This window comes from Schistocerca cancellata, chromosome 10 (genome assembly GCF_023864275.1).
Source record: "Schistocerca cancellata isolate TAMUIC-IGC-003103 chromosome 10, iqSchCanc2.1, whole genome shotgun sequence".
NCBI lineage: Eukaryota > Metazoa > Arthropoda > Insecta > Orthoptera > Acrididae > Schistocerca > Schistocerca cancellata.
In genome coordinates this window covers 113,744,188-113,764,532 of record NC_064635.1, presented here as the reverse complement: position 1 = coordinate 113,764,532, position 20,345 = coordinate 113,744,188, and the positions used below count along the sequence as shown (strand labels likewise).

The window sequence follows — 20,345 nt, the reverse complement described above, 5'->3', positions numbered from 1 at the left end:
TTGGTAACTGTGACATTAGTAGTAATATCCTCCTCCATTACTTCAAATGTTATTCTTATAATTATCACTGTTCATTTCCTCCAACCTGTGCCAAAAATTTCACTAGTACTTTCTTCGACCAATTAACATTTTTTAAGTAAAGGAGAAGTAATTCAAGTTGGGTATGATTTTAAGGCTGCTGAAACACAAGCATTTATGTGTTTAAATTACTGCACAGACACAAATTGCTATAGTTTTTGTTTGTCCATAAATTTCACTCATTTAGTCTGCTGTTGATATGCCAGGTATTGGCCCAGGTTTGCATCATATGTTCCACTCCTCATACATAAATCTGTTAAATGGTCTGTTGATACATATATCTAATGGTTGAAGTAAACTAATAGCCCTCCTGGAATTAGAGTTGCCAGAATCATCAGTTCATTCAGTCTATTTTTAACATAATTTGTTCTGTGAGAACAAAACTGTTCCTGTAGTAACGGGGCTTCATCAGTAGACCTCCATGTTGCCTAGATCAAATTTTATTTGTCCACAACCTGATTTCTCATCCATCCATCCATCCATCCATCCATCCATCCTTTACAATGTACGTGGACAAAAACTCCTTTCAGCAATTCTTCCCTAGGAAGCGTCTTTCTTTTATAAATCAAAGGTGCTGGAAATTTTGTCCTATCAGCACAGCAGGATAAAATGACTGTGTAATAAGTCGTTTCATGTCCTGAAGTTTTAACAATGATGCTTTTGTGACCTTCCACAGTTCTGTCAGAAGGCACATAAAGGTTAGGGGACTCTTGTCCATTTTTCCAATTTGCGAAAGTTCAAGTTCAGTCCTTTAGCTGTGTTAACGACAACTCGATGAAATTAAGCAATTTGTTCTTCATACCTGGTTGGCATCTTCTGTAATATTTTTGTATTGGTCTTCATACAAAGCTGATACCTCTTCATAAATCTGGAACACCACAATGTTGATCCAGTAAATTCGGCAATCCCTTTATTAGTGGATATTACTTTTGCTTGGTCAATGATCGTTTTAGTAGAAACTGAAATTCCCTCTTGTCTGGTCTCAAAAATCCAAGTACTGTGTTCTGCTCGAAGTTTTGGCCATGTAACAGTTCCACTTATTAGTTTATGTTTAACGCGAGGTGCTTTCTCTAAAACATCCTACTGATTTTGTCAAGTTCTTCTCATTTTTTCAGTTGAATGAGGCCTGCAGTGCCTTTCTGCAGCCCTGTTTCCATGTTCTTTAGCATAGGCAATCATTTGCAGCTTAAATTCAATTGTAGAGCAGTGCCATTTTACAGTCTCTCTCTCTCTCTCTCTCTCTCTCTCTCTCTCTCTCTCTCTCTTTCTTTTCTTCCCCCCAGTTAAAACCTCAGTATAGCTATGGCACAGGTGGATCTCAACATTAGACACAACAATGTATGAAGCCCGAACGAACAATATAAAAACTATTCACAATGGCTCATGTGCATCCACTGAACTCTATACAACTGGACTGTTCAACATTCACAAGGAAGCTAACAATGAAGTTCTTCAAGCTAAGGCATAGAAATTTTAAAGAAATGGAGCTTATAGCTACCTACCTTTAGCGAAGACTAGGTTATAAGATTCAAGCAGTTTTCTGGCCTATTTTTAAAGGAGAAAAAGTGTGTCTTACATGCTGGCAAGTACTATAATTTCAAACCTTTTCTCTCTCTCTCTCTCTCTCTCTCTCTCTCTCTCTCTCTCTCTCTCTCTCTCTCTCTCCACTGACACCCCCACACAAAATGATGAAACGAAAAAAGTTTGTCACTTACATTTTGCCTGTTCATGCAGGAAAACTTCATCATAAGGCATGATATTTTACTTTTATTACTTCTCCACTACCAATTCTACTGGCAACACAGTGTGCAAACAGGATCCACTTATACCACTGAATGTACCTGCAAAATTACATCGGTGTATGACACGAAGACACATCGTTCAAGAGTTATGACATCATAATGATTGAGAGATTAGTGAAAAACTTACTTTTTCTTAAAATGGAGTGCATATTCCCCAGACTACATTCATTAAGTGTTTTATAATGAGAGCACTTAGTGACATCAAACAAACTTTAAGCAAAATTTCAAATCTTTTACATGTTGGAAGCTGTTTTGTACATGGAAATTAGATTCTTTAAAGAATTGGGAGTTTACTGGTTGCTTCCTAGACAGGAGGATTCATACATCTCTTCAATTACAGTGTCATTCCCAATTTTGATGTTGAGCACCGTTATTATCCTTGCCGCTGCTCTTCATCACATTTATGTTTTCTTTGTTCATCCTTCAGGTATATTCTCTGACAGGTATACTTTCCGCTCCTCTTTTAAAATTTTCTCTCTATTCATTCATTACTTCTCAAGCGTAAATATTAGATGTAATGCAATGTGATGTATGTACTGTTCCAGTGTGTCCAGTCACATTGAGTTTATAATGTTGGAGAAAGTGCTTGGACTACAGGAAAATTATTTACACTCAGATGGCTGAAATAGACTTATTTATATATTTATTTATCGAAGTCCAGTTTCCTGTGACAACAATGGACTGTTTATATATAGAATAGCATTTACGTGAATTTTTGTGATAATCTATTTCCTGTCTTTCACCTTTCCTTCTATTCTGATCATTGAACTAAGTTTATGGTGTCTACCACTATTTATTTTTTCTTATCTTTAGGCCTACTTCCTTCTGTTGTTATTGCACTATTTAGGACTCTCAATATATGTTACTCTATATGTAGCTTTCCTACAGCATCTTCTTCCTCTCCCTGTCAGGTGTTTCTTCACTTTGACAAAAAGAGTCATAGGTTTTCATTATTTCAAACTATTTTGAATAATTTTGCAGTAATATTTATATCCACTGCTGTTAGTACTGTTAAGACTACTCGTAGTACTTCTGCAATACAACCATTAAAAATGTAAAAAAGTCACTACTAGTACTAAAAGCACCTTGATTTTTCTGCAGCAACTGCTGCTATTATGTTACTATACTAGCACTAATCTTAATAATTCTACTGTAGTTACTTATGACAGTGGTATGGTCACTGCCCTCGGATAATAATTGAATAGCAGATTGTTGTGTGTAGCTTCCCTGTCTCTCTTTACTGTAGTCTGAGATGGACACAGGTGCATGTATGCCGCCCCCCCCCCCCCCCCCCACACATACACACACACAAAATTTACCTCTAGCAGAATGTATCCAGTTTTTATGTATGTTCCATATAATATCAGCCACACTGTCAAGTTTGGTAATGTTTTTCTACCTTTAGATAGCATGACGACAGATCAGAGAGCATTGTTGATCTTTCACTGATTGTTGTTTCTCATTCTTGTTAGCGACATTTGGATCATCTCATCTCCCTTCACTCTTTCCAGTTGCTGGGCCAAGAAATTGTATAGCTGTGAACTCCATCTGAACAGGTCTTAGGAGAGCCAACAATACTGACTGACAGCTGTGTCATCCCCAGCAGGTACCGTATTTACTCGAATCTAAGCTGCACTTTTTTTCCGGTTTTTGTAATCCAAAAAACCGCCTGCGGCTTAGAATCGAGTGCAAAGCAAGCGGAAATTCTGAAAAAAGTTGGTGGGTGCCGCCACAACTTACTTCTGCCGTCCAATATATGTAGCGCTACACAGGCATGCTTTGTAAGCACAAAGATAAGTACTGGCGTCAAAACCTCTGCGTCAGTAAATAAATTTTTAAAAAAAGGTGGAAGACGAGCTATTTTCTCCGCCCCGACTTTCGACCACTGCATTTTCATACATTATCCAACGAAGTAAATACAAATTCCGTATTGTTCATCTTCGAATGTATCGACATTTCAATGTACTACGAAAATCCGACGGCAAGACTGTTTGGGATGTTTGTCAATATGGCCAACTCTACGTTCTTAATTTTTTCCTATCTGTGAGAAGAGATGGTTGCTAATAGGGACTTTTCTAAATTGTGAATCACATGCAGTATTCTCGTCACCATAAGAATAATATGCATATAAACATTTTGCCATGTATTGTTTCATATTTGCTGCTATCTCATTTAAATCCTGTCTGCCTAATAAACTACGAAACTAGAGTGAGACAACACCAAATGCGGAAGAATATACATATCATGTCATGTTTATATTCGTGTTATTCTTATGCTTAATAGTGATACAGTCAGAAATGAAGCACGGCAATTGACTAGATTTTTAAATCTAAGATGACTCTAATTTCTGTGTAGAATGTAATGTACTAAAGAGGCGCCTGCAAAGGTTTTCAAACGGAGAAAATTTTTCGCAAAACTCTCGTTCAGAACATCTTCTATCATACGCAGTCTATTATTTGGTTCTTGTTGATCATTATCAAAGAAGGCAGCAGTTTAAGCAACAACAGATAGCAGTCTCTTGTCATTGTTTTGCTAATGAGACAATTCCTCTCTCTCTCTTTTATATGCATATTATTCTTATGGTGACGAGAATACTGCATGTGATTCACAATTTAGAAAAGTCCCTATTAGCAACCATCACCTACCCTCTGGTGCCTACCAGGCAAAGAGGTTGGGCAGAGATGTCAGTCGAGGCAGAAGTACAGAGGCAAAGATGTTGAATGACAGGTGATGTACGAGGGGCGGCAACTTGAAATTAGCGGAGGTTGAGGCCTGGTGGATAACTGAAAGAGAGAATATATTGAAGGGCAAGTTCCCATCTCCAGAGTTCTGATAGGTTGGTGTCAGTGGGAAGTATCCAGATAACCTGGACGGTGTAACACTGTGTTAAGATGTGCTGGCCGTGCACCAAGGCATGTTTAGCCACAAGGTGATCCTTATTACCAACAAACACTATCCGCCTGTGTCCGTTCATGCGAATCAACAGTTTGTTGCTGGTCATTCCCACATAGAAGACTTCACAGTGTAGGCATGTCAGTTGGTAAATCACATGGGTGCTTTCACACGTGGCTCTGCCTTTGATCGTGTACACCTTCCAGGTTACAGGACTGGAGTAGGTGGCAGTGGGAGGGTGCATGGGACAGGTTTTACACCGCGGATGCTTACAAGGGTAGGAGCCAGAGGGTAGGGAAGGTGGTTTGGGGATTTCATAGGGATGAATCAAGAGGTTACAAAGGTTAGGTGGACGGTGGAAAGACACTCTTGGTGGAGTGGGGAGGATTTCATGAAGGATGGATCTCATTTCAGGGCAGGATTTGAGGAAGTCGTATCCCTGCTGGAGAGCCACTTTCAGAGTCTGATCCAGTCCCAGAAAGTATCCTGTCACAAGTGGAGCACTTTTGGGGTTCTTCTGTGGGAGGTTCTGGGTTTGAGGGGATGAGGAAGTGGCTCTGGTTATTTGCTTCTGTGCCAGGGCGGGAGGGTAGTTGTGGGATGCGAAAGCTGTTTTCAGGTTCTTGGTGTAATGGTTCAGAGATGCAGGACTGGAGCAGATCCATTTGCCATGAAGACCTAAGCTGTAGGGAAGGGACCGTTTGATATCGAATATGTGGCAGCTGTCGTAATGGAGGTACTGTTGTTTGTTGGTGGGTTTGATGTGGACGGATGTGTGAAGCTGGCCTTTGGACAGATGGAGGTCAACGTCGAGGAAAGTGGCATGGGATTTGGAGTAGGACCAGGTGAATCTGATGGAACCAAAGGAGTTCAGGTTGGAGAGGAAATTCTGGAGTTCTTCTTCACTCTTGAGTCCAGATCCTGAAGATGTCATCAGTAAATCTGTACCAAACTTTGGGTTGGCAGGCTTGGGTAACCAAGAAGGCTTCCTCTAAGCGACCCATAAATAGGTTGGCGTATGAGGGGGCCATCCTGGTACCCATGGCTGTTCCCTTTAATTGTTGGTATGTCTGGCCTTCAAAAGTGAAGAAGTTGTGGGTTAGGATGAAGCTGGCTAAGGTAATGAGGAAAGAGGTTTTAGGTTGGGTAGCAGGTGATTGGCATGAAAGGAAGTGCTCCATCGCAGCTAGTTCCTGGACGTGCGAGATACTTGTGTATAAGGAAGTGGCATCAATGGTTACAAGGATGGTTTCCGGGGGTAACAGATTGGGTAAGGATTCCAGGCGTTCGAGAAAGTGGTTGGTGTCTTTGATGAAGGATGGGAGACTGCATGTAATGGGTCAAAGGTGTTGAACTGTGTAGGCAGAGATACGTTCTGTGGGGGCTTGGTAACCAGCTACAATGGGGCAGCCGGGATGTTTGGAATTGTGAATTTTAGGAAGTAGGTAGAAGGTAGGGGTGTGGAGTATCGGTGGGCTCAGGAGGTTGATGTAGTCAGGTGAAAGGTTTTGTAGGGGGCCTAAAGTTCTAAGGATTCCTTGAAGCTCCGCCTGGACATCAGGAATGGGATTACCTTGGCAAACTTTGTATGTAGTGTTGTCTGAAAGCTGACGCAGTCCCTCAGCCACATACTCCCGATGATCAAGTACCACGGTTGTGGAACTCTTGTCAGCTGGAAGAATGACAATGGATCGGTCAGCCTTCAGATCACAGATAGCCTGGGCTGCAGCTGTGGTGATGTTGGTAGTAGGATTAAGGTTTTTCAAGAAAGATTGAGAGGCAAGGCTGGAAGTGAGAAATTCCTGGAAGGTTTGGAGAGGGTGATTTTGAGGAAGAGAAGGTGGGTCCCGCTGTGACGGAGGATGAAACTGTTCCAGTCAGGGTTCAATTTGGATCGTGTCTTGGGGAGTTGGATCTTTAGGAGTAGGATTAGGATTATTTTTCTTCATGGCAAAGTGATATTTCCAGCAGAGACTACGAGTGTAGGACAGTAAATCTTTGATGAGGGCTGTTGGGTTGAATCTGGGAGTAGGGCTGAAGGTGGGGCCTTTGGATAGGACAGAGGTTTCAGATTGGGAGAGAGGTTTGGAGGAAAGGTTGACTACTGAATTGGGGTGTTGTGGTTCCAGATTGTGTTGACTAGAACTTTTGAGGTTTTGGGGGGAGTGGAGCTGGAAGTGGGAGATTGAGTAGATGGGAGAGACTGGGTCTGTGTGCAATGAGAGGAGGTTGAGGTTTGTTGGAAAGGTTGTGGAGGGTGAGTGCGTTACTACACATTTTCCTTGTATACATTGCTTTAATTCAATACTATACCAGCACACAGTACATTAAAATAGGGCAGTATATGTCTTAAAAAAGTAACCGAATGGCACGAACATCATGGAGCTCAACACACTTTTATTCCTGCCCCCAAATAGTAATCAGTGAGTTTTGTTTACGCCAAGATATATGGGTTTTTCACCAGTCTTCAGTTTATATTTTCACCAATACAACAATTTTGTTGACTGAATTTCGAGCACTACAAGTGGCTTTCATTCTGTTGCTTGTAGCTCCCTTTTTTTGCTTTTATGTGATGGCTACCTCACACACTTTTAGTTTCACTGATACAGTGCAGTGGTTGAGAAATACTATTATCATGAGTAAATTAATGTAGTCATCAAATGGAAAATGGGCTGGACTTATTCTCCACAGCGTTTGTGAGCAAGCCTTCTGGGCACACTAGCCTGAACTCTGGTGTGACAGTGAGATGCTGGGAAGCCAGTGGCATACATTAGGCACTATTCGACTACAGCGACGTTACTGTTGATACCACTTCCTGTACATCTTCCAGCATACTTATATTTTTGTATGCTTCTGTATGTAGCTAGAGCATATTGTTAAATATCATAATGTGTTTCAGGTTAGTACTGAGCAAGGGTAAAGGCTTCCGCGGCAACCGCCCGCTTACTCGTTTGCACGTCCATACGTTAGCTTATCAGGCAGTGATGACTGTGAAGGGCTCACCATGGCGCAACACAATGGCAGCAGCCGCCAAGGCCTCACTGACGGCTCACCGTCACGTCTGTGCCTCCGAAGAGGTGAGTGGAGAACAGTACAGAGATGACAAACCAAAAGATCGAGTTGTTACCAGAAGTTCAGAATTGAGTTTTTTTGTTTATTGTGTTTATACCGGGTGATCAAAAAGTCAGTATAAATTTGAAAACTGGATAAATCACGGAATAATGTAGATAGAAAGGTACAAATCGACACACATGCTTGGAATGACATGGGGTTTTATTAGAACAAAAAATACAAAAGTTCAAAAAATGTCCGACAGATGGCAGCAATAATTAGCATAACAAAGTAAGACAAAGCAAAGATGATGTTCTTTACAGGAAATGCACAGTATGTCCACCATCATTCCTCAACAATAGCTGTAGTCGAGGAATAATGTTGTGAACAGCACTGTAAAGCATGTCCGGAGTTATGGTGAGGCATTGGCGTTGGATGTTGTCTTTCAGCATCCCTAGAGATGTTGGTCGATCACAATACACTTGCGACTTCAGGTAATCCCAAAGCCAGTAATCGCACGGACTGAGGTCTGGGGACCTGGGAGACCAAGCATGATGAAAGTGGCAGCTGAGCACACGATCATCACCAAATGACGCGTGTAAGACATCTTCCACGCATCTAGCAATACTCTTTTGTTCTAATAAAACCCCATGTCATTTCAAGCATGTGTCAATTTTTACGTCCCTAACTACATTATTCCGTGGTTTATTAAATTTTCAATTTTTGACTTTTTGATCACCCTGTGTATTAAGAACAATATAAGGGATAAAGTGTACTATTGTGGCCTCTATTGAATGATGGCTGCTAGCTCTGCTTGTGATCTTGGTCACACACTAATAAACAAATGAGGCAAGTTTATGACACATTAGGTGAATTTCTATGTCTTGTCAGTGTAACTGTATAAAATGTGACAGCTTGCTTAAAAATACCATGAAAAGTATTGCCCATGTGAAAGAGAGAACAATAATGTGGGCAGCTAAAGCTCAGTAATTTTAACAGCATGCTGAAAATGAGGGAGAGGATTGTATATTAATCGTACACTGTAGGCATTCCCAGCCATGTTTATTCATTTAAAATTTGTGAACTTAGAGGCCATGGTTGATTTATAAGATGATTCCCACACATTTTGTCTCTCACTGCAGGAGACAATTATGGAAGTTAAAAGGAAGCTATGACAAGGTTCAAGCCTCCCCCCCCCCCCCCTGCTCCCTCCCTCCCTCCCCCAGGTTTATAAAGATGTATAGGAGGCAGCACCATCCATGACTTGATGTCAAGTGTTTGATTATCTCTGGCAGGTGTCATCATTCTCAATTAAAATGTATTTTGTGAAATTTAACTCCCTGTATATTTCTGTTAAAATAATTATGGTATTTGTAAATCTTGATGACCTGTGTATACATACGCATAAGATATAGCATTTAATTCACTAAAGTTTGCTGAATTTGCTTTGCGCTTTCCATCTAAGAAAGCGTGTTCTTTTAAGGCAGCTTTGTCTGTCTGTCACAGATGACAATTTCATTTGTGTTCAGCTAAATGGGTGTTAACATTTCATTTTGTGGTAGTGTTGTGTATTTTCCCACAACTACGTAGAATTTTACATACTGCGGGTCTTTTTAATGTATGCGGTACATCTTTTGCCATTCTGAAGCCAACACTTTATCGATGCTTCCATAACCTTGGTAATAAAAGAGAGGAAAATTTCGCCAGTTGGTGGTCATTGTTCCTAATTAGTACTGGCTTTCTTTCTTATTGGGTGGAGTGCTTAATCCACTTCCTTAATGGAGCAACAGTTTTTTAAAGCTAGCAGTAAGTGAATCAGCCCATTTGTATTTCTATCTATTGGATTACAGATTCCAATGGAAAAGCATTGCCAAGTGTGTGTTTGAAACAATCTTTAGACCCACCAAGCAAAAAAAGGAATTCTTAAAAACAGCAAAAGATGTTTAACATCCACTAGCCGTACCTAGAGTATATAAAATTCCATGTAGTTGTGTACATGGGAAACATACCAAAGTGTTAATGTCCGCTTAGCCAAACACAAAAGTAAGTGCCGACTGGGTCATACAAATCAGCCATAGTGGAACGTGCTTCCTGAGAGGGAAAACTATGAGGACTAGTATTTTAGCAGAGACAACACTTTACTATATGTGCATGTATAGAGGGACCTTAGATGCCAACTTTGTACCAACAGAATAACAACCAATTACCTTTAATTGTGCACAGTGGCACCAGGCAGTGATAATCACACATGTGGCATCATGACAAATGGTGGTGCCCTTTATACATCTCTATAAATTCAAGGGGTCCCGTGAGCCTTCTATGCAGTTACCCCTTTTACATCCGAAGATGTATCATATAGTCTGAGACAAAATGTTTGGGAATACTTTTATATACTGACCACGGCTTCTCAGCCCAGAAGCCTTATCTGAAATAAACTGTATGGCTGTTTGTTTTTACACACCCCTAGTGCAATTCCTGAAAACCACCAAATCGTATGATGCTTTTTGGAAAAATGCTAATTAAAAAAATTTTTTTGGGTGGAAAATCTTATTTTGACTAAAGAGTTGAAACTGCTTTTATTGCTAAGGAACATGCTGGAATGACCAGTTTATGTGCCACAGAGGTGTCATTGTACTGTATCAGCATATATCACATACAATGTCGGGCACAAGAGAATGAATCTGCTCATGCAAATTTGTTTACATTGTAATTATTTTCAATTAGCAATAGTCACAGTGCAGGATTCATTCGATTTCAAACACGTCTGCCTTTTTTGCCTTCCATTACTCAGACATTCGTACGTGTCATTTCCTGCGAGGCTGCACAGGTGCTCCACTGATTTTACTTTCTAGCATAGCTGAAGAACATGTTCATAGTAAACTGAAACTTAAAGAAAATCTGTTACAGTGTGAGGACATTGCTTGAGATGGCACGCTCGTTAGTAAAGCAAATGGTCTCATTTCTTTTATTCAGGTGGAGCTATCTATCTGAGAATATTTTCTGCTGGGTGGACACCACAGCTACAATAATTTAAAGAAAGACATTGTTGCACCTTGCTGTAGTTTAAAACACTTTTCAAGTGCATAAAAAAATATAACACATCATAATTAAGAGAGAAAGAGGCACAAAAGCCGCACAGTTGTACTGAATGTAATGTTATGCAGATGTAGTAATGACCTATTACAGAAGTAAATACATCATTCTCCTACTGTCATACGAAAATTACGTGTCGTGTGTATTTGTGCATAGCACAGTTGTTGACGTTCATCCTATATAAAGTATAAAGTGCTGAAATGATAATGGTTACGAGGACAGTAGCTTTTGACAGTTAACTATAGAAATAGCCAAAGTTTCGAGATTCACTTTTTATTTGATTGATGACTAGTTTCAGGTTACCTGATCCCATTTTTAAATCGTCCTGTGATACAGAGAGTTAAAATTACAATTCATCCAATGAACTGGCACAACAAATTTTGTGTGCATATAACAAAATAAAGAACATATCATATCAGGATATACATACTAGACAAACAAATCAGTATTTTCAGAAATAGCATGTAAACAATGTCAAGATTATACATAACCAAGGCAAGCTTAAGGGAAGTGCTTATGGTGAAACTGGTCAAAAAGTAACATTTTCCGATTATAATCTCTTAATAATATTTTATATCTCCTAAATAATTTGATGCATCATTTGTCGATTAATTCGAGTTGGAAGCATAGTTTTTATTATGTCAGTGTCAATAGTGCAAGTGTAAAAAGATCCAGTCATTTTGCACTGACTTCTTTAAGTACGTCTCTCTCCAGAACTATTCAATCTAGAAGCCTGTGGTTTTCAGCTATTTGCTACTTGAATTCATGTTAATGTTCATGTTAAGAGGTTGGTTGCAGTGTGTAAACAGAAATAGCAGTATTGCATGTGCATTTTGTGGAGACTCTTTAATGGTAAAGAACGACTTGACAGACAAAAACGTTGGTGAACTGCAGCAGTATTATGGAATGACAGTAAGAAACCATACACATGGCCCATAAGGGATTAAAAGAGCAGTGTAGACTACATTCTTCCACAAATTATCCACTGATAATGCACCTATACATGGTCTTTACCCACCTGGTGCTGATTCAGGATGCAAGTACCACAAAGCTCAAGCAGCGGGTACAGAGGAATAATTTAGGCACAGCAATAGCATGCCTTCAGCAGTGATGGAAGCTACTAAACCAATATATAGAGGGAGTTAGCTCATCCTGACCTTCTTTCCAAATGTCTCCATGGTGGAACTCAAAACCTGAATGAGTCTTTCAGAAACATCATTTGAGCCCATGTACTAAAAATGTCTTTGTAGGAATGAAGACTCTACGCTTTGGTGTTTGTGACACTGTGATAACATTTAATAATGATAATAAGGGAAGAATTAGGGTACGAGAGCAACTTGGTATCACTCCAGGAGCCAACAAACTGCAGGCGTTCCAGGGAATGGATTGACTTGGGGTCGTGAAAGCCCAGCGTGCAGTCGAGGAAATGACTGAAGAAGCAACAGGCAGGAAAAGAAAGAAGCCTTCAGGTTTGCAGGATGGTGAAGAACAGGATCCAGATAATGTTGATTATGGGCCTGGCTGTTTCTAGGAGCTGACATGCCTCCATATGTGAGTTAATATGAAATGAAAAATTTAAACTTGATTTCCTGAAAATGGCCTTTTTTTTTAATATTTGACCCATCATCTCAGAAACTCTTACAGGTACATATATCTAATTTTACACAGTATTACCTCGTAGTATACCACTACTGCTGCTGAACCACTAAAACATTTCTACCTATAGTGTTTTTTTACTTAAAGAAGCAAAAGTGGGTTTAAAAAAGTTGAACATAAATTTTAGAAAGTAGTAACTAACTAATTATTTGTCTGTATATTATGATTCTGGTTCACTAATCAAGAAAGGAGTGAAATTATACTTCCCAAAAATTTGGGTCTCTATCTGCCAAAAGTTCTGAGATAAAGGGTCATAAATATTGCACATTTAATACTGTAGTTATAGGGTTTATGTATTGCCCTTAACAATGAATAGTGACAGAACAAACATATAACTGATAATCTGCTTCTTTTGCTGCCACAAGGAAACTTAAGATAGGGATGTCCTATCAGGATTTAGGGACTGTCTTTATTTCAGTTATTATCCGACCAATGAACAGTAAACAGCAGCAGACAAAAGCCATATGTTATAGTGATATGTATCATCATTCACTGTAAACCATAAAATAATATGGGGAAAAAAACAAACTACAGGGGGTTCCAAAATGAATATAGGGGTTTTAAGTCTTTGTAGTATTTCTTACATTCAACTTACATCAAATGAAAGAGCAACTAAAACAGTTTGTCTTACAAATGTTCAATAGCGATGATAGGTGAGTTCTTGCCAAATCTTGATCAGTGTGTTTGGAGTTATTGTTGCAACAATGCTGTTTCTAGTCATGTAGATCAGTTGGTAACAGAACCATATACATATGATCCTGTATGAATCTCCAAAGGTAAAAACCACATGGCCACAGATTGTGTGTAAATGTGGAAGCCATGCAGAACTAGCTCTGTCATTGGCCTCTTGCAGCTAATCCAGCAGTCAAGTAAAACTTTGTTCAACCAATTGCGTACTGAGTTATGCCTGTTAGGTGATGCACTATCTTGCTGTCAGATAAAGTTATGTGGTTCAGCTTGAGCAGAGAGCCATAGTTCTTGCACATAGAGATAGCAAACACTAGTTACAGCTGCTCCACTTAAAAAGAAATTTCTCTAAACTTTCCACTGGGATATGGCACAAAAATTCAATTTAGGTGAGTCTTATTGCAACTGTTCTATCTTGTGGGGATTTTCTGACCCTGGCCATAGCAACTTTATATATCTATATAATATAACAGGTAAGTGGGAATAGCAGATATGTAAACTACAGAAAGGGTTAAAGGAAAGGGAGAGGCCATCTTGGGGTGAGGCAGGAATGGAACAACTCTCAGGAGGAAAAAGGGGCCGGGAGGGGGGGGGGGGAGGAGGGTGGAGGATGTGAGGGGAAAGGTTAGGGGGGAAATAAGTGGGAAGAGGAAGAAGGAAAAAGAGAGGATTGATAAAAGGAGTCAACAAGGAGATACAGGATCACAGAACAAGCACCTGCGCCGAACTGCCCAGAATGTTGGGCAGTAAAATAAACCAAGACAAAACTAATAAATACAGACCTATTAATGTATACCCAGTTGTTATTATCTATGTAGGCCTTGCTAAAAACCTTACAGGAATATAAAACAATCTAAACTTAATAGTAGTGAGAACAAACTTGTTAGCAAATTTTGGAGCAAAAATGCAACATGTTGCATTTCATTGTTTACAGTTGATTAAGACTCGGAACTGAGAATATATTAAGGAATAACATTGCAAATCATTCACATGGGTCGTTCCTAAAAATCCTTACATAACCCATATGCTGGTAAAAGGGGCCCAGACTACTTTACTAAAACTAAACTGAACTAAACTAAAACATATTGTATCATAACAACTCCCAATGAACAGCAACTGATAGGTACTAACAGACTGTAGCTCTCACTGAAATTGAAGGCTGTGTTAATCGGTTAGTGCATAAGCCATGAAGCTGCATCAGGAGGGAAAGCTGATGATCAACGAGCGGTGAATGCAAGGAAATAGACTACATAAAATAAGGTATACGTAAATTATTTCTAATGGAGGGGGCAAGAGGGAGCAGGTGATTGAGAAAGCAGAAATGATAAAATATAAGGGACAACCAATGAGAGATACACAGGAATATATCGCACAAACAATGCAAGGGTTAAAGAATGGGGTAGGGGATGGGGGACAGAAGGGTGTGTAAAAATGATTTATATAAAAGTCGGAGAATGGTTGGGATTCAAGACTTGTGCAGAGTAGGTCACTACAAACCTGGTGGAAAAGGTGACGGGGATGGCATAAAGGAGGGGCAGTAATGAATTAATTGTATGCAAAGGAGTTGACTATGAATGTTGTCGTCCCCTTCTACAAGTTCTTCCATTCTGCACCTCTCCCTTTTACATGCCTGATATTCATACTTTACTATTTGGTCATACAACTATGTCAATTTGATATATGCTTTTATGGGCCCCAACATTTGGTACAGTGTAAGAGACAACATAGCATATTAATTTCTGTCTTCACTAATGAAGTGTTCTTTAAAAGGGATTTTTATATATACACATTCTGTTAGGTTTGTTTCTGGTTAAGTGTTGATTTACAAGTTTAAAAAGTGGTGGTGATTTTTCAGTGTCATACTATTTGTTTTTTTCCACGTTACTTTGTTTTACAGTGAATCATGGTATGTGTCACTATAGCATATGACTTTTTTTGTGTATACTGTGAGTGGTGCTGTAGCTATTTACTGTTCATTGATTTTAAATGCCCTGTTTTCAGAAAAAAATTAAAGAGCTTAAGTGTGGTACTTGACTTGCACTTTTATTGTATTAATTACGTTATTCTTGATGTTTGCTAGTTGTAATAAAGACATTCTCTTCAACCTTGATTGTGCACTCTCTGCCTGAGGATTCCTTGTGGCAGTGGAGGAAGTAGACTGTCAGTTAAATGCTTATTCTGTCACTGTTTATGGTTAAACTTGCCGTGGTTTTATATATATGTGTAATCTTGACATTTAATAATTTTTTCATAATGTGGGGCCACAGTTATAATATATTTCTTTAAAGTCAGTACTGCCATTAGACTCTTGTTTATTTGCAGTGTTTCATTTACACTGTGTAAGTGTAAATGTAACACTGCAAATAAACAACAGTCTAATGGCGGTACTGACTTTAAAGTAATCTTGACATGGTTTATATGCTATTTTGGAAAATACTGTTTTGCCTGTCTGATTCATATATGTTGCTACAATACAATGTGTCTTGTTACATGCATTAAATAATTTTTGTAACATCTTATTTTAGCTTTCCATCTTGCAGGATGATTTGAAAACTGGTTCAGGTAACGTGAAACTAGTCATCAATAACATAAAAAGTGAATCTTGATACTTTGGCTGTTTCTAATTCAAACAGGCTAACACCTGTTGCTGTCATGCAATTGATTTGTCGTGCTGCAAACCCATAAACAATAGCTTTACCAGACTATTGAAACATCACATCTAACACCTAACAAGAAGCTGATAAACCTTGTGATGCGTAGGTACATACACCTGTTTATGGAACTGACACACAAGTATGACTTTTTGCGGAAAAATTGTGACTGTCAGAGTGTGAAAATACAAAGTTTCTTACAGAACTACCATTGCACCATTTCAAAGTACATCTTGTGTCTTATTCTAGTAGTATCGCACATAAGCATTGGTACAGAAACCATTTCGTACAAATGTCAGAACATAATTCATAAACAGAACATGAATGTTGATACCTTGTGTATTCATTACAATTACAGTAAGTTGTATATGTAATGTTGTATCTCAAAACTGATAGCTTGGTACATAATATTGAAGTATAGATGGACTTGTAAAGATGCCTGAGTGTAAAACAGTGTGTTAGTGAATACATTAAAAAAACCTGATAATGACAATTCATGACATCATTGTAGCAGAATGAACGTAAGAAATTAGATTCAGGTAAAACATTATTTATTAATTCATTCTAAATAATACAGGGTGTCCCATTCATACCTTCTTGATTTCAAAGACCCAGGGGGAAAAAAAACCACGGTAGATATGACAAGAAAAAAATGCATCACATTGTAGAGCATCTCAAAGAACTTATTTATTTATCATAAATACACTTCCATATGTGAACCATTTGTAGCATGAAGAATATCTAGTCTATATTCAATTTCTTGCCAAGTTCTTTGTAACATTTCCTCTGTTATCGGTGCAATCGCATTAGTGATATGACATCGCAACGTAGTAATATCGTCCACTTTGGTTGCATATGTACGGTCCTTCACGAATCCCCACATGAAGAAATCAAGCGGCATAATGTCGGGTGAACATGGTGGCCAGGCAATGGGTCCTCCATGTCCGATCCAACGATTGGGAAATTTCCTATCCAGGAACTTGCAAACAATGCGGCAGAGCTCCATCTTGTTGAAAAATGATGTTGGTTTGCAAGTCTTGTATCTGAGGGTACAAAAACTACTCCAACATGTCCAGATACACTGACCCATTCGCTTTTGTTCAGCAAAGAAGAACTGTCCAAGAGTCCTTTCGTGCATTAGCCTGCACCAGACGTTTAGGTTAGGGCTATCACGAACATGTTCAGTAACAGCGTATGGATTTTGCGAACCCCAAATCCAAATATTATGCCTATTAACCATGCTGCACTCTGGCGACGATACTTCGCACTTCTGACGTGGGAATATAAATTCTTTGAGATGCTCTACAATGTAGTGCATTTTTCATTGTCGTATCTACTGTGGTTTTTCTCTTCTGGGTCTTTGAAATCAGGGAGGTTAGATTGGGACACCCTGTAGTATGGCAGTGCTGGAAACAAACATTTTACGGATGTCATCCATAATGTACAAATATTGACATGTTATATCCCCATCTCCCATGTAACTTACAATAAGACATTAAGTGAACTTTGAAATAGTGTATTGATAGTATTGTAAGATCCTTTTAATTTTCGCTCTGTGATTGACGGTTACAGTTTTCCTGTGCACAGTGATGTGTGTGTCAGTTCCATAAACAAGTGTGTATGTATGGGTATGATTTGTAGCTATGCACCACAAGGTTTGTCTTCTTGTTGTTACTGGTTCTATGGGAAATTGTAAAGTATGGTAATGCTATTGTGCTCACAACGACAATCATTTCATGCAGTTATATTTTAGATGATGAATATTGATAACTATACTGTGTACAAATACACACGGCATGCAATTTTTGTATGGAGAGACAAGAATGGTCATCTACATCTGTAGGTACACCATCAGGTAATTATAGTGTTTGTGTAACACTCTATCCAGTGTAGTTGCATGGCTTTGATGTAGTAACTTTGTTTTCATTATGGTGTGTTATGTATCTGAATATGGGTGGTGCCTGGAGCTGGTAGTGATGAATGAAATATTTTAAAATACTTAAGTCTGTCAATTTACCAAACATGAAAGTTGGACAGACACATAGAAAAGAAGTAATGTTCTGTAGATTCCAAACAGAGTCCTTCTTTAGACCTAATAAGCACACACATGTCCAATGTTGTATCCTGACTCTGGCAGTCGGTGACCTTGACTTTAGGGGATGGTGAGGAAATGGAAGTTGGGTAGAATACAGAAGTGGAGGAAACACTCAGTATGGTTTATGAAAGATCACAGCGGGAAGGGGGGGGGGGGAATCTAACACATAGCATAGAGTAGAGAGGCCAGTTTCAATGTAGTGTCTAAGGTGTTGTAGAAAGTAACTGAGGATATGAGAGTTTGGTGTGGGGGCAAGACGGAAGTGGCGGGGGGGGGGGGGGGGTGGTTTAGTGTCAGTTACTGTCACTAACAGTGTTATGTGAATAAGGTACATGGCTGTGTATGAGGGTATGAGGAGCAGCTCCTCTCTTTGCAGTTCATAAAGAGTGGAGAGTGTTGTGAGTATCCAAATTCTGTAGGAGTCAATCACGTTACGGTGTGTACCATGCACTGCGACTGGGTGGTCAAGCATGTGTTTATCCACAATTTGCAAATTCTCAGGTTAATAAATTGCAATACACCACTGTACGGTGCTTGCAGCAAAGTTTGTGTGTGCTGTGATTGTGTGTTAGCAATTAAAGACTTTGAATGTTAAGCAATTTTTTGTCATTTCTTCCTGTCTGTTTGCTACTCAGTGCCTCACCCGTCAGGCAAGTAATGATGTATCCCTATTTACATATTGAAACGGGTTACTTGGCATTTGGTTTGTGGCAATAACATAATTCATTTGCGAGTTACATGATAGCCTGACTCAAAAACTGACTTCCACCACTCCATCTACAGCAAATATTATTATAGTCAGTTGATAAAGAAACATGGCCAAATACAACAAAATATGCTTCATCCAATCAGAATAACATTTCAAACTCCCAAAAAATAATCATTATAATATACAAAAATAGAACCGAGACCCATCATACGTCACCAAATACCCAATAACTCCTTAATTTTTTATATATCTCTGCCTTGTATTACTATTTCCCTTGGAAGAGACATAAAAATAGTAAGTAGGGTTATTGCATACAATAAACTGCTGGTCATGAACTTTAAAATCATTAATTGTTAAACTTCATATTATCAGTGATTTTCAGGAAATTCATTTACTCATAAAGAGGTGTCTGAAAAAATTATAATAAAACAAGAAATTCTCTCTGTTAGCTAAAGAAGTAAGAAATGTTAGCAACATGTTTGGAACATCCACAGTTTCATTTATACAGAGTGGAGAAAAATTGTCACAAAATTTTAACCCTGGATAGCTGATGCCAGTAGGAACCAAAATTACTAATGTTGTGTAGGTCGACAAAGCACAATTTTTAAACTACGGAAACTTGACGCCACACGCTCCAATTGGCCACACCAGCCTTCCGCTCTGGGGGTAAATTCACCGGGGTCCTGACACGTCCATTGTAGTTTCATGTTAAGACGTACTGGGAACAAATCTGTCAACAGCTGTTAGTTTGCATACAGAAAGTCTTTTAAAAATTGTGTTGGCCCTGAAAACGGTGTTTTTTTGTAGCTAGGACTTCGTTTACTTAGAGCAGGTGCTCGAACTGGCGACCCTCTCATGCTACACAAGCTTGGTAATGTCGAACGGTGTTTAACTGAACTCTTTCAAAGATTCCTGGCATTGCCCTGATGTAATTGGTGGTATGTCGAATGCGATCCATTGATTCCTCTTTGTATCTGCTTGGTTCGTGTCTGGGTGGGTGAACTAGAACATTGAACAATCCCCACAGGAAAAAGTCTAGTGGTGTGAGGTCTGATGTTCGCGGTGGCCATGTCCTACGAGCAACTCTGCCAATTACCCGGCCGTTGAAGGGTTCATTTAAATATCTGTGCACAGCATGACTGTTACGTGCGGGCGCCTCATCATGCTGCAACCACACGCGTAGCCATATGTCCAGGGGAACACCTTCCAGCAGGCCGGGTAGAGTTTCTTGCAAAAAGTGAAGGTAATTTGTCCCATCAAGTTGAGGAGGTAGACGGATAGATAGTGGGTAGATAGTCACCCACAATGCCTGTCCAAATGTTGAGCAGACATCGTTCCTGGCGTCTGGGGACGTACATGACATGAGGATTTCCTATGCCAGTACTTAATGTTTCAGGTGTTGTAAAGACCATCCCAATGGAAGGTGCACTCATCGGTAAACAACACAAAATGGCGGGGAACTTGGGAACTCACGCAATGTGTCGCAGAAACCACCAGTAGAATCCTAGCATGTGTTCATAGTCCGTCACAGTATTTAGGCCTTGGACAGGGTGGAAGCTAAATGGATGCTGACCAATGAGTGAACCTCCCATGTCATGTCCAACCACTCGAGTACTTGTTGTAGGTGCTTC

General features: G+C 39.4%; 1 protein-coding gene across 1 annotated transcript in view; it reads left to right on the top strand.

Annotated features, from left to right (window-relative positions):
- The window catches only part of LOC126106466 (ADP-dependent glucokinase), an 85,342-nt gene that overhangs the window by 62,351 nt on the left and 2,646 nt on the right, over positions 1–20,345 (top strand). The window contains exon 7 of the mRNA XM_049912750.1: positions 7,672–7,849. Coding sequence (XP_049768707.1) covers positions 7,672–7,849 — 178 coding nt within the window. The remainder of the gene's footprint in view (positions 1–7,671; positions 7,850–20,345) is intronic.